Genomic DNA, 14,270 nt, shown 5'->3' on the forward strand with positions numbered 1-14,270 from the left:
AGGAACTCAATAAGCATTGTGATCACATTTCACATGTATTTATATCATTTTTTCTTTTTCAAACATATTTTTATATTCAGATCTTATAGAATATATGACCATTTGACCAGGTCAAATATTCTCCCGTTCAATTGACCCGTCAAAATCTAGTCATTTGACTGGTCATTTGACTGACTTGCTAACCCTGGCCAAAATTGATTGATAAATTTATAAATATTAAGTCATCAGACAATAAATAGGAATGCTACCCAGATATCAATTTCGCCAATAAATATCAAGATTTAACTAATAAACTCAATGATTAATATATTGATAAAGCTGAGTTCCTTGTCCGCGATTATTATAAAATAAGAACTTCGAAGGAAAGGATAGGATAGCGAAAAAAGTGTATTTCAATAACAAATTTCATAAACCAGTCAAAGTTAATTAATCATTGTAAAAAATTTTTAAGGTTATAAGAAAATTACAAACTATGTGAATTAAAAAAATATTATTCAAAATTATAAAAAAATGATTCAAAATAAATTAGTCATTATTAGCAATTACCGCGATATTAAATTCTCTATAATATCTTCGCGATATATGTTTCGCGAAATAATTGTCGCTACATTGTCTTCGCGATTTGGGTTTCGCGATAATAATTTCGCTATAAAATTTTCGCGATTAAAGTTTCGCGGTAATGTATTCGCTTTAAAGGTTTCGCGATAATGGTTTCGCTATAAAATTTTCGCGATTATTGATTCGCGATAAAAGTTTCGCGGTAATGTATTCGCTTAAAATGTTTCGCGATAAAAGTTTCGCTATAAAATTTTCGCGATTATTGATTCGCGATAAAAGTTTCGCGGTAATGTATTCTCATTAAAGGTTTCGCGATAAAAGTTTCGCTATAAAAAATTCGCGATATTTGTTTCGCTATATTGTATTCGCGGTAATGTATTCGCTATAAAGGTTTCGCGATAAAGGTTTCGCTATAAAAAATTCGCGATATTTGTTTCGCGATATTGCATTCGCGGAATAGTATTCGCTATTATGGATTCGCGATAAAAGTTTCGCTATAAAATCCATTCGCGATAAACGACATTCGCGATAAAAGTTTCGCGAAAAAGTGTTTCGCGATAAAAGTTTCGCTGAATTGACATGGAACCGATAACGCCAGCAATGCAGTATTTAGGTTTCAAATAGTTTATCGGTCAAATCACGATATTTTAAAAATATTTTTTGGGGTAATGTTTTACACGTATTTATAGATAAATAAACCAAAAATGAACATTTTCCAAATAATATTACTACCAAATTTGGTCGATCGAATATTTAGTAAGTGGTCGGTTTTGAGCTCGCCATTCTGTCAAATCATAATATTTTTAAAAAATATTTTAGGATAATGCTTAACACGTTGTTGTTCACGTATAAACCAAAAATAAAGAATTTTCCATGAATAACGCCAGCAATGCAGTATTTCGGTTTCAAATCGGTTATCAGTCAAATCACGATATTTTAAAAATATATTTTGGGGCAATGTTTTACACGTATTTATAGATAAATAAACCAAAAATGAACATTTTCCAAATAATATTACTACCAAATTTGGTCGAATAATATTTAGTAAGTGGTCGGTTTTGAGCTCGCCATTCGGTCAAATCAATATATTTTTAAAAAATATTTTAGGATAATGCTTAACATGTTGTTGATCACGTATAAACCAAAAATGAAGAATTTTCCATGAATAACGCCAGCAATGCAGTATTTCGGTTTAAAATCGGTTATCGGTCCAATCACGATATTTTAAAAATATTTTTTGGGCAATGTTTTACACGTATTTATAGATAAATAAACCAAAAATGAACATTTTCCAAATATATTACTACCAAATTTGGTCGATCGTAAGTGGTCGGTTTTGAGCTCGCCATTCGGTCAAATTATAATATTTTCAAAAAATTCTTTAGGATAATGCTTAACACGTTGTTGTTCACGTATTTTTTTTCTCTTTAGCTTTCACCTTTTCTGGTGGTAAGCTCCTTCAACATCTCTCTCCACTTTATGTTATTAATACAATCTCTTTTATTTAATTTATACTTCTTTATATTGGCTCTAACTTTATGGCCCCATTGAAGTTTTGGCCTTCCTCTTTTACGTTTGCCCATCACTTCCAAACTCTTAACTTTATTTCCTATGTAGTTCATAGGCCTTCTCATTGTCATTAACTTAGTCTTAATGGGCACTACCTTTAAACTACTTAGTATTCTTGTACTGCGCGCTTTATCCTTTCTTGTTACCCCAGCAATCATCCTCAGCATTCTCATCTCCATGGTTTGTAGACTTCTCTCGTCTGATTCTTTGGTTGGCCATGTTTCCGAACTATATAAAATAGTTGGTTGTATTATGGAACTGTAAATTTTTCCCTTTAATTTGTGTGGGATTCTTTTATCAAATAGCACTCCAGATAAAGATCTCCACTTTAGCCACCCTTGATTAATCTTACTCTTTATCTCTTTTTCTATTGTGCCGTTTGTTTGTATAGTGGAGCCCAAATATTTGCAGCTTTCAATTGCCGATATCTGCCATTCATTTATATCAATACTCCCTGTTTCATCTCCTATCACCATATACTCCGTCTTTTCTCTATTTACTTTTAATCCTTGCGTTTCTAGGATATTTATCCAACTCACTAGTCTTTCTTTCATTTCATCCTTAGATTCGGCAAGTATCACAATATCATCTGCAAATATCATATTCCACGGGACTGTTTGAGGTATAGACTGTGCTAATACATCTATTACTGTAATGAAGAGAAGTGGGCTGAGAGCCGACCCTTGATGAACTCCTTCGGCTATTGTGAAGCTTGCTGAAGTACCTGTTGTGCTACGGTATGGCCCATATACATATCCTGTATTATTCTTATATATTTTTCGGGAACATTTTTGTGGCGTAGCGCCCACCAGATAAGTTTTCTTGGGATTCTATCAAAGGCCTTTTCTAGATCGAGAAAGACCATGTGTAGCTTTTTTTTCTTTTTCCTGTATTTTTCACTCATTTGCCTAATTGCGTGGATAGCATCGGTTGCTGATCTTCCAGGCATAAAGCCAAACTGAGTCTCTCCTATTTCGATTATATCTCTTAATCTTTTTCCTATTATTTTTTCGTATAGTTTTAGACAGTGTGACATTAGTTTTATGCCTCTGTAATTTTGACAATTATGTGGATCCCCTTTATTTTTGAAGATAGGAACTAGATAGCTCTGCCTCCATTTTTGGGGAACCTCTTCATTTCCAAGTATCTTATTGTATAGATTTGTGAGGAGATGTATTCCATCATCTCCTAGTGCTTTAAGGCTTTCTATTAGAATATCATCTGGACCCCTAGCTTTGTTGTTTTTCATATGCTTGAGGCATGTGATTATTTCTTGTTGTGTTATAGGTTGTACAAGGTTTTGACAAGGGGAGTGTTCGTCTAGATGCAGTATGTGCGGATTAAAGTTGAGAAGCTCCTGAAAATATTCTCTCCATCTACTCATTATTTCTTTTTCCTTTATTATCAATTTCCCATCTTTATTTTTGATTACTTTCGGAGCTCCGTTTATATCCCTAGAGTTCTTTTCTCGCTGTTTGGCTAATCTGTATATTTTATTTTGCCCTTCTTTAATATGTAGTTCTTCATATATGTCATCGTATGCCATAGATTTGGCCCTAGCCACCGCCTTTGTAGCTAATCTCTTGGATTTTTTGTATCTTGTCTTGTCATCTGCGTTTTTGGATTTGTACCATATTTTATAAAGGGCTTTTTTCTCCTGTATAGTGGTTTGTACCCACCACCATAGTTCTTTGTATGATTTGTTGCCTCCTCTTGTCAAGCCTAGTGTCGATTTGGCAGTGTCTATTAATCTGGATGAAAGGTCTGTCCACATTTTTAAACTGACTTGTGAGGAACCTATTGTTTCAATGTTTGCATTGATTGCAAAGGCATCTGTCATTGTTTTTAATTTGCCCCATTTGATGCATGGTTCCAGTTTTATCTTGTTTTGAGTGGATTTATTTGAGATGTGTAAATCCATGACTAGTAGCTTGTGTTGTGCGGCGATATCTTTTCCTGGGATGACTTTGCAGTCTATTACATCTTTTAATCTTCTGCGAGAGATTAGTATGTATTCTATCTGTGTTTTCCTTGTACCACTTTCGTATGTTATTAAATGACTATCCTTTTTCCTATAGTAGGTGTTGGTTAAGGCAAGGTCGAAGTCTTGCGCAAATTTCAGTATATGCTCTCCTTCATCATTTCTTTCTCCATATCCAAAACCACCATGATGCCTTTTGAAGCTATCTCTTGCTTTCCCCACATCATTTAAGTCACCACCAATTATGACTAGGTCATCCTTAGGGAGTTCCATTACAGCTTCATCGAGGATAGCTCTAAAATCATCTTTCTCTTCTTCCTTGCAGCCCGTTTGAGGAACATATAATGAAAGGATGTGTAGTATTGATTGACCAATGCAGAGTTTTATCTTCATTAGTTTATCAGAGATCCTGTTGACTTCTACAACTGAGGAGGTTAGATCTTGACTGAGGATGATGCCGACACCGTTCCTATTGCTAACAAGTCCATTATAGTACAATTTATACCCATCTCCAATCATCAAAGTCTTCTGTCCTTTCCATTTCGTCTCATGTATGCACGCTATATCAACTTTTCTCTTGTTCAACATTGATGCCAATTCTCTCGTCTTACCTTTAAGCCTCCCAATATTCAAACTTGCTAATCTTGTTTTCTTTGTTTTGACCTTTACTTTACTTTTCACAGGATGGAGGTCTACACCCTGCGCGTCGCATGGAGGGAACGCCCTAGCTTTCATATTCATATTTCCATTTGTTTTCTTCATTTTGTTTATGGGACAGGTATCCTTAGCACCCGGTTGTCCAGGCCTGTTGGTGACCGGGGTGTCATCTCTAAGCTCCGAAATTCATCATACCATATGTCTTTACACATCAGTCATTAAAGAAAAACTTGAAAGTTTTATGGTTCTTACCAGGATTGAACCTGCGTCCTTGTTCATACTCGTGTTTCCAAGCATACATCTTACCCATTAGCCCACAAAAAAATAGAATTTTCGATGGATAACACCACCAATGCAGTATTTAGTCATTGGCCCGGTTTCAAATCGGTTATCAGTCAAATCACGATATTTTTAAAATATTTTCTCAGATAATGATTTACACATATTTATAGATAAATAAACCAAAAATGAACATTTTCCAAATAATATTACTACCAAATTTGGTCGATCGAATATTTAGTAAATGGTCGGTTTTGAGCTCGTTATTCGGTCAAATCATAATAGTTTTAAAATATATTTCAGGATAATGATTATCACGATATTGTTCACGTATAAACCAAAAATAAAGAATTTTCCATGGATAACGCCAGTAATGCAGTATTTCGGTTTCAAATCGGTTATCGGTCAAATCACCATATTTTAAAAATATTTTTTGGTGTAATGTTTTATACGTATTTATAGATAAATAAAAGAAAAATGAACATTTTCAAATAATATACTACCAAATTTGGTAGATCGAATATTTAGTAAGTGGTCGGTTTTGAACTCGCCATTCGATCAAATCATAATATTTTTTTTTGTTAAAAATATTTTAGGATAATGCTTAACACTTGTTGTTCACGTATAAACCAAAAATGAAAAATTTTCCATGGATAACGCCAGCAATGCAGTATTTCGGTTTCAAATCGGTATCGGTCAAATCACGATATTTTAAAAATATATTTTGGGGCAATGTTTTACACGTATTTATAGATAAATAAACCAAAAATAAACATTTTCCAAATAATATTACTACCAAATTTGGTCGATCGAATATTTAGTAAATGGTCGGGTTTGAGCTCGCCATTCGGTCAAATCATAATATTTTTAAAAAATATTTTAGGATAATGATTAACACGTTATTGATCACGTATAAACCAAAAATGAAGAATTTTCCATGAATAACGCCAGCAGCAGTATTTAGTCATTGGCCCAGTTTCAAATCGGTTATCTGTCAAATCACGATATTTTTTAAATATTTTTTGGGATAATTATATACACGTATTTATAGATAAATAAACCAAAACTGATCATTTTTCAAATAATATTAATACCAAATTTGGTCGATCGAATATTTAGTAAGTGGTCGGTTTTAAGCTCGGCATTCGGTCAAATCATAATATTTTCAAAATATATTTTAGGATATGGTTTAACACCTAAATATACACATATAAACCAAAAATGAAAAGATTTCGATCAATAACGCCAGCTATATGTTCCTTACAAATTTTCTACTATTTTTTGATTCTAAACCTACTTATTAATTAAAAGTCAAAGAAACCTATATTTTTTAAAATAATTTATAGGTTTTTTACATGTATTTACACCAAAATATAAAAAAAGCGCATTCTGCTTTCCTAAGAATATATTTTTATATTTATGCATTTAACGCCCTCTTATGGATATATATTTGTTAAATTTTGCAATTGAAAAATTAAATTTATTGTAATAAGCTAGTAAATATATTTTTTTTCCAATAATATTACGTAAAAATAGAATTATAAATTATTTGATATTTAATCTCAATTTTATACTTAATAGTACATTAAAAAAATGTTTATTAAAATTATTTTTTAAAAAAAATAATATAATTTAAAAAAAAACTCCAATATTATACAGTTCTATTTGAATTAACATTAAAATACATATATTTGCAATAAGTTTAAAATAATTTGCAACAATTGTACATATAAATATCATATTTGCAAATATTTGAGTGAAAAAATCATTAATTCCTAATACATAACCTGAAACCCATTTTTTGAATTAATAGACCATTTTAAAATTTAAAAGAACCAAAGAGTCTTATAATGTAACTGTAACTAATAACTAGTTACATTTATAAAAATGTAACTAGTAACTGTAACTAGTTATTCCAAAGTAACTAACAACACTACAAAATTTGATAGAAATATTATTCCTATAGATTCTAAAAGTATAGAAAAAAGATATCTAAAAAATAAAGCAATATATATTATTTTATTCCTAAATTTTAAAAATTATACTTATAATTTATCTTACCTAAATATTTATGATATTGACAAATTTACCTTAATAGAATATGTGAAAGTAAATAAAGTTTAGATAAATATAAAAATATAGTATACAAGAATATATGGTTGAGAATTGTTAGAGATTTGAAGGTTACGGATATATTTTATTCATTTTTTATTTATTCAGTAGAACAAATAAAAAAAAATGTTGGAAAACTATAAGAGATAGTTTTGTCATACAATAAAATTAATTGTTCAAATAAAAGTGGAAGTGGCTTAAGGGATATAACCATTTGAAAATGATCTTAAACCTTGTAATTCATGATCCAGTGTAGAGGCCATAAATTGCGGTACCAAATGAGGATTAGATAATTTATAGTAGAAGTGATATATCTGAATCTAATGAGCAGATTCAGAACTTAGGCAACTTAAAAAATAACTACTTCAGTTCCTAAATATTGAAATGAATATATATTTAATAATATTTTTAAAAATATCTTTACCTAAGTGTTATATTTAACTTTTCTTTACAAAATATTATTTTAATAAAACGACTAATTATTAGCTATTTGGAAAATGACCATGAATTAAAATATATCGTGTTATAATAATAAATTATCACATCATATTTTTTAATTAAATTAATTAAAATTTATATTACTTTTATATATAAATTTATTACATTTCCTTCAAACATTTTTAAGATAGATTTCCTCAATAAACCTCTTTGTAGGTTTACGGTTTCTTGATGAACAACATAATGCTGTATTTGTATATGCTTCATTTACTGGCACAACTATTTCTGTAATTTCCGATGAACTTTCATGAGTCGGAATAATTGAACGATTTCTTAGATGATCTGCGTGTTTCTGCAATATTCTTTAGGGAGTTTCAACAATATAAGAATATAATCCTGTCCTTTCTTTAATCACTCCCTTTCTCCGACCTTTGGTGCTCTCATTGTTTAACCACACAGGTTGTGAAATCTCGAATTCACTCCCTTTCGAATGTTAATCATGATTTTGCATGTTATACATTTGGTCTCATCCAGTCCAAACTAGTTTTCAATTGCCTTCCAAAGATAATCTTGGCAGGATGTCTCCCTGTAGAGCTATGCTCCCCCAATTGATAGGTTGCTAAAATCTGTATCATAGCTTCTTCTGGATCAGAATTTGATTCTCTTGTTGCGTAATATCGACCTTTCAAAGTTCGTAGTACACTCAGCTAATCCATTAGTTTTCGGATGATAAGGTGTAGAACGTATCTGCCGTATGTTATTTAAATCACAATATCGACGGAATTCCCCAGATATGAATTGCGGTCCATTGTTTGACACAATGAATGTGGGTATTCCAAACCTAGTAAACAATTTTTTTAAAATCGTTATCAGAGCATCAGCAGAGGTATTCTGCATTATATCAACTTCAAACCATTTGGAGTAGGAATCAACACCAATTAGCCAATATCGCGAATCTACTTGTCCAGCAAAATAAATATAGATTCGCGCCCAATATTTTTTGCCAACAGTCCAAGAATACAAAGGTACTTCTTGAATTTCAGTCTATATTTATTAAAAAAATTTTTTTATATCAATATCACATTTGGGCCACAAAAAAATACGATCTAAAAATAGATTGTATTACATTTTCCCCAGGAAGTCCCCGATAAATCATTCCTAACACTGCATTTCTTTAGTAACCAATCTCTCATTCCATTCTATAATATCACGATCGACAGAAATCTCTTCCTGTCAATTTTATAGAAATAAATAAATTTTAGGTAGAACGGGTTTCTCACTAAATAAGCGCTCTAATGGTTTGGGATCAGTTTAAAGTAAAAATTTTCTAACATAGATAAATGATTAAAAATTTTCAATACCAAATAAAAGTGCTCGAACTTCTTTATCATTTGGGAGTAGTGTTTCATTATAATAAAGTATGCGACACGAACGAAATAGGCTTTGTTTTCCCTTCTACAATTTGAAAGTCGCATTCCAAAATTATAGGCAACTACGAGTTATAAGGATTAATTTTTCCTCTGAGACAATAATTTGATCTTCAAGTCGTTTCGCCAACTTCACGGAGCTCAACAAGTATGCTTTATTTTGTTTTTATATATATTTTTCAATTTGATGTTGATTCTCTGGCTGATTTTGATATATTGTAAATTTTACAGATATATTTAAAGTATGACTACTGGATATTAAGAATAATAAAATTAATAAAGAAGCCGCAAAAAAATAAGTTACCTATTTCTTTTGTCAAGAAAATTAAAACCATACAAGATTATTTTAAGCATTCTTAGATATAGACAAGTATCATATTTAAAAGGCCAAAAAGAAACTCAGTTACAGTACAAAATACAAAAGAATCTGAGGATAAGATACAAAAGGATCTCGCGGGACTGCCCAACTTTGATGTAATATATAAATGTTGAAATAGATAAAATATTGCGTTTTAATAAAATCAAATATGTTACCAGATTTGATTTTATTAATTCTAATCTTCGTTCGCTATTTAGATTATCAGAATTTTTATATTATATTCTCTTGTCTGGACATTAACTCCCCCTCTAATTTTAACAAGGACGCTCTGAACAGAGCTCAAAATTTTAAGATCAGCAAATAGAGCGCTGATTCCTCAAATTACATATTTATACCCATCATTTTCTCCACCTTAACTACATGTGGTGATTTGGCTAAAAACTTTTTTAAAGACGTTGGTCGCCTAATCAAAAAAAATTCTGGGGAACCTCGCGAAGGTTTTTACTTAAGGCAGAGGATCGCAATAGCCATTCTTAAGGCTAATTATGTTTGTTTTATTAATTCGATCTTTCCTGATGATTAGATGAAGGAGGTTTTGAATAATTTTTGCTGCTTTAGCTTTTATTTGTTTATTTTGTATTTTACATTATTTTATGATCTATGCCTCAATATTGTCCTTTTGTTATTATGAATTTTTTTTTTCGTAATTGTTTACTAATTATATATTTTTTAAATTATGTTATAGTAATCTAATATTTAAAGATATTCAAATTATAGTATATTTTATATTAAAAAAAAAAAATTCAATCAACTGTCATTTTTAATTTTTCTTGAAATGTGAATTTAAAACAAGAATTCATGAATAATTTTAATTTCTCTAGCTGGTATGAGAAGTTTAAAGATATAACAATCCCAGGGTAAAATATTTGTTTGCTAAATATAATTTATTTTAGTTCATGCATAGTAGTTCCTGAGGAATTATCCAATTTTATATTAAATGCTAAATTTATTTTACCTTCAGAAGAAGAAGAGGTATATGATAAAATTATTATTTCAAAAATTTTATAATATTTAGAAAAAGATGTCTGATTTTGAAATATTATCTGATAGTGATGAGGAAATAAAGCAAAATATAATACCTCTAAAATTTGAGAAAAAATTGCTTAATTTAATTGTTAAATTTGGAGGTAATGTGTTTCCTAAGTTTAATCAAAAGGCCCCTATAGATGCTAAATGGATAAATATAAATTATAGCTTACTTTGCACATCTTGTCAAGAAATATATATATTGCTAAAAGCATCTAATAAAATATTGCTGAATTCTGATAATGGTATATTATTTTATATATGTATTTTTAAATAAAAATTTAGATAAAAATGAATTGGTTATTAAAAAGTGGATAAATATCAACCCTGCATATGAATTTAGATGCTATGTTATTGAAAAAAAATTATTTGGTATAATATTCTCACTTTAAGATGTATAAATAAATTTTAGCCATATCACAGAGGGATGTTACCCATAAATATGATTATATTCAGGATGAATGCCTTAAAATATGTGAAGAAACTTTGCTATTTTTTAATAATTATTTAAATAGCTTTCCTGAAAAACATTGTGAAAATAAATTTAACATTATTTTTTAAATAAATTTTAATAGATAGCTTTGATATATATAGGCCTTGCTCAGATAAAATTATATTGATAGATATCAATCCACATATACCTGATCAACAATCATACCTACTATTCAACCTAGATGATTTTAATTGCTCCAATATTAGCTCAATCAAGGCTTCATATTTTTATAAGTCAGATGAAAAAAATGAAGTAAACACTCATTTTCCATTTATAAATAATTATATTTATTTAGATTGCATTTAGATTTATACAAGACATGGACAATATTCAATTAAATTCTAACACCTTTAACATGTTACCTGATGAACTTTTACAATTTGATCAGCTAATAAATATACAAAATATAAAAGAAACTATAACAAAATTAAATTTCTAAGCTTATCATTAGTAATTAAAGTAATAATTTATTTATTGTAAATAAATTTTTATTGCAATGCTTATGTACTAATATTAATGGGGATCACATATTTTGGTCACAATTTTAGGACACTTTCTTAGGTTTAAGATTATAAGGAGATTGTCAATATTAAGAAAATATTTAAGCCACCCTTTCGCAAATTATATTTTTTTACCTTTATTAATTTTACCATATAAAAAAATTTATTATTTGCTATAAACTTTTGATAACATATTATATCAGCAACTATTGAAATAAAGAGAGAATTTACCCTTAAATTAATATAAGTCAAAATAAAAAGACTAGAGTTGTTAAAGGATCAGTATCCAGGAATGGATTAACCTACGCCTTTTTCCCAAATAGCACACAAACTATTTTTTAATGTTCCCTTTTGTCCAAAAATATTTTTTTAATATGGGGTAGGCATTAATATTTAAATATTACCTTTTACAGCTTTAATCATAAGGAACATTTTATCTTTTTTACTCTTAACCATTACCACAAGGTGTTATATCATACAAATCCTTATTGCATGACTTTTGGTTAAGCTTTAAACTTCGATAAATTTAATTTAATAGCTATAACTTTAAGGAATATATACACACACCAAATTTTAAATTAGACTTTAAATATTTGTGAAAAGCAAAATAAACTCGAGGATGATTGAACTATTATTAAAAAATAAAAGATAAGATAAAATGGAGGCATAAGAATCGGTTATAATTTTTGGGTAAAAAATGGTTTTTTGGCAAAATATGTCAATCCTGGAAAGTTTTTCAAAATATGAGGTAAGAAATTCGATATAAAAATACATTTTATCATAGTTAAGCACATTGTTACCCCATCAATCGCTTTACCCTGGTCTCCCTTAAGAACTATGTTTTATATAATATATATAGCATTGGGATTTTATCAACGGTTTCATATTAGTTTAAAATAAAATTGATCCGATTACCAATATTATAATTGATTTTATTTACCATTATATTTGAATAAATGCTATAAATTAATATTTTTTATTCAAAAAAAACTTTTAAGAATTATTAAGTGAATTTTATTTTTTTTTATTCTCAAAAAGTTAATCATCTCATTATAATTATGGGAAATGTTTATGGCTGAACGTAGTTTTGTTAAAACTAGATACAATTGATTAAAAAACGCTATCAAGATTTAGCTAAATATTTATATGTAAGCTTCGAAATTTTGACAATAATCAACTTTCTGCTAAATGTTGGTTAAATTATGAGTTAGCAGTGGCGTAGCTACGGGGGTGGTTTTCGGGTTTGGACCCCTCCCAGAGCAAATTTTTTTTTGAGATTATACGTTCAAAAGACTTAAAAGTGATTTTATATTAATTATATTTTTCTGGTTTTGATGTTTGTGGAAGGATATTATATTACTATTGAAATTATTCTGGATAGTATTATTATAAAGTCATTGAGAGTAATCTACTAAATTTTAGTAACATATTATTGATGCATTTAAAAAATATATTTATTATATTATCGAAGATATGGTTATGATTTGTAAGATAAACCCGGCCGAAGGCCGGACATAAGGGCCGAAGGCCCGTTAAACGGGGTCTGGGGCACGAAGCCCCCCAGCTTTTATATGTATGGACCCCCCCCTAAGGAAAATTACTAGCTACGCCACTGTGAGTTAGCCATTTAAAAAACTAAACATTTACTTGTTGCAGATATAACAAAAAAAATTAAATTTTTTAGCTACTTTATTTTAAATTAATTTTATTTTTTAAACATTGCAAATAAATTGAATTTTGGTTCCTTTTAAGTTTAATTATGAAATCATGCATAAAATAAAATATATTAATTAAAAATATACATACCATACAGAGTTGGACAGGTCCTCCAGAAAAAGAATCTAGATACAGATTCTTTATAAAAAAATGAATCTTAGATACAGATACTAGTATCTTTTTCAAAATATCAAAAAGATACTTGTATCTTTTACTAAATTAGAGTATCATAAATACAAGATACTTTTAAATTATCATTACCAATTAAATTAGAATAGTTTATAAAATACAGTTTTTATTATTTATTTGTTAAGAACATAGCATACACATATAAGAATGAATATTTACAATAATTAAAATATTTATTAATGAATTAATTATAATAACCAGGGATTTTAATTTTGCCTATAAATAGCTTAAACAGGGAAGGGAGAGTAGTATATTTAATTGGAGTTGAAAATTTGCAAATAAGAAAATAAAATTAAATCAAATGATTTATTAGAATTTGCAGGTTTTTTTCTGTGTTGTTTTAAATATAGCTTATATTCGGAGTAAATGGCTAAATGGCATCTCTAAAAAAATATACTAGTTTTATTTTATTCATTATCTTTAATAAGTATTTATTATTACTTGTTTGATAAATATCATTTAAATCTCCTTTCAAATTTTTTTTTATATATTTCTTGCAAAATCATTAATTATATATGAAAAATATGAAAATAATGTACAACATTATATTATAATTATTAAATACATAACAATTTTCTTTAATGCATTTTAAATTGATTAAATTTTGTAAATAAATACTGTATCAGTAAGTATTCAAATAAAGTAACCCATGACCGGAAAAATATTTTTTTTTACTTATATCATAAATAAGTAAAAGTAACTAATAAAGTTAAATTCTACCTTATTATAAATATTTTATTACGAGCCTTTAAAATTATCTAATGTTATATATCAATTGTAGCTTAAATATTTCCTTTGATAAGAACTTGCTAAAATAATTATATATAAAATATATTAAGGATGGGCCAATATTTTTTATCAGATCGGATCTGGCCGATTTCACCCATTTTAAAATATCGGTTATAGGGCAATATTATAAAATTTGATCCAATATAAAATGGCTTCT

At 28.7% G+C, this 14,270-nt stretch overlaps 1 protein-coding gene across 2 annotated transcripts; it reads left to right on the forward strand.

Moving 5' to 3' along the window:
• Positions 1–10,120: 10,120 nt before the first annotated feature.
• LOC135924687 (translation initiation factor eIF2 assembly protein-like) lies at positions 10,121–11,724 on the forward strand. Of its 2 annotated transcripts, none has more exons than XM_065459784.1 (7): positions 10,121–10,257; positions 10,294–10,372; positions 10,416–10,671; positions 10,712–10,798; positions 10,839–10,958; positions 11,002–11,171; positions 11,215–11,724. In XM_065459784.1, exons 1-7 carry the CDS (start codon positions 10,199–10,201, stop codon positions 11,356–11,358), a joined length of 915 nt encoding a protein of 304 aa, XP_065315856.1. In that variant the 5' UTR covers positions 10,121–10,198; the 3' UTR covers positions 11,359–11,724. The 2 variants fall into 2 exon arrangements, with proteins under 2 accessions (XP_065315856.1, XP_065315857.1); XM_065459785.1 differs by having other exon boundaries at positions 10,173–10,257; positions 10,305–10,372.
• Positions 11,725–14,270: the final 2,546 nt, after the last annotated feature.

The sequence above is a fragment of the Gordionus sp. m RMFG-2023 genome, chromosome 2 (assembly GCF_954871325.1).
Source record: "Gordionus sp. m RMFG-2023 chromosome 2, tfGorSpeb1-WG-v2, whole genome shotgun sequence".
NCBI lineage: Eukaryota > Metazoa > Nematomorpha > Gordioida > Chordodea > Parachordodidae > Gordionus > Gordionus sp. m RMFG-2023.

Excerpts from the sequence above, each read along its gene's own strand:
- LOC135924687 (XM_065459784.1), top strand. The coding sequence starts at position 10,199 with ATGAATAATTTTAATTTCTCTAGCTGGTATGAGAAGTTTAAAGATATA. Across the intron at positions 10,258-10,293 it reads AAAGATATAACAATCCCAGG|TTCATGCATAGTAGTTCCTG; the intron begins GTAAAATATTTG and ends AATTTATTTTAG. Across the intron at positions 11,172-11,214 it reads AGTCAGATGAAAAAAATGAA|ATTGCATTTAGATTTATACA; the intron begins GTAAACACTCAT and ends ATATTTATTTAG.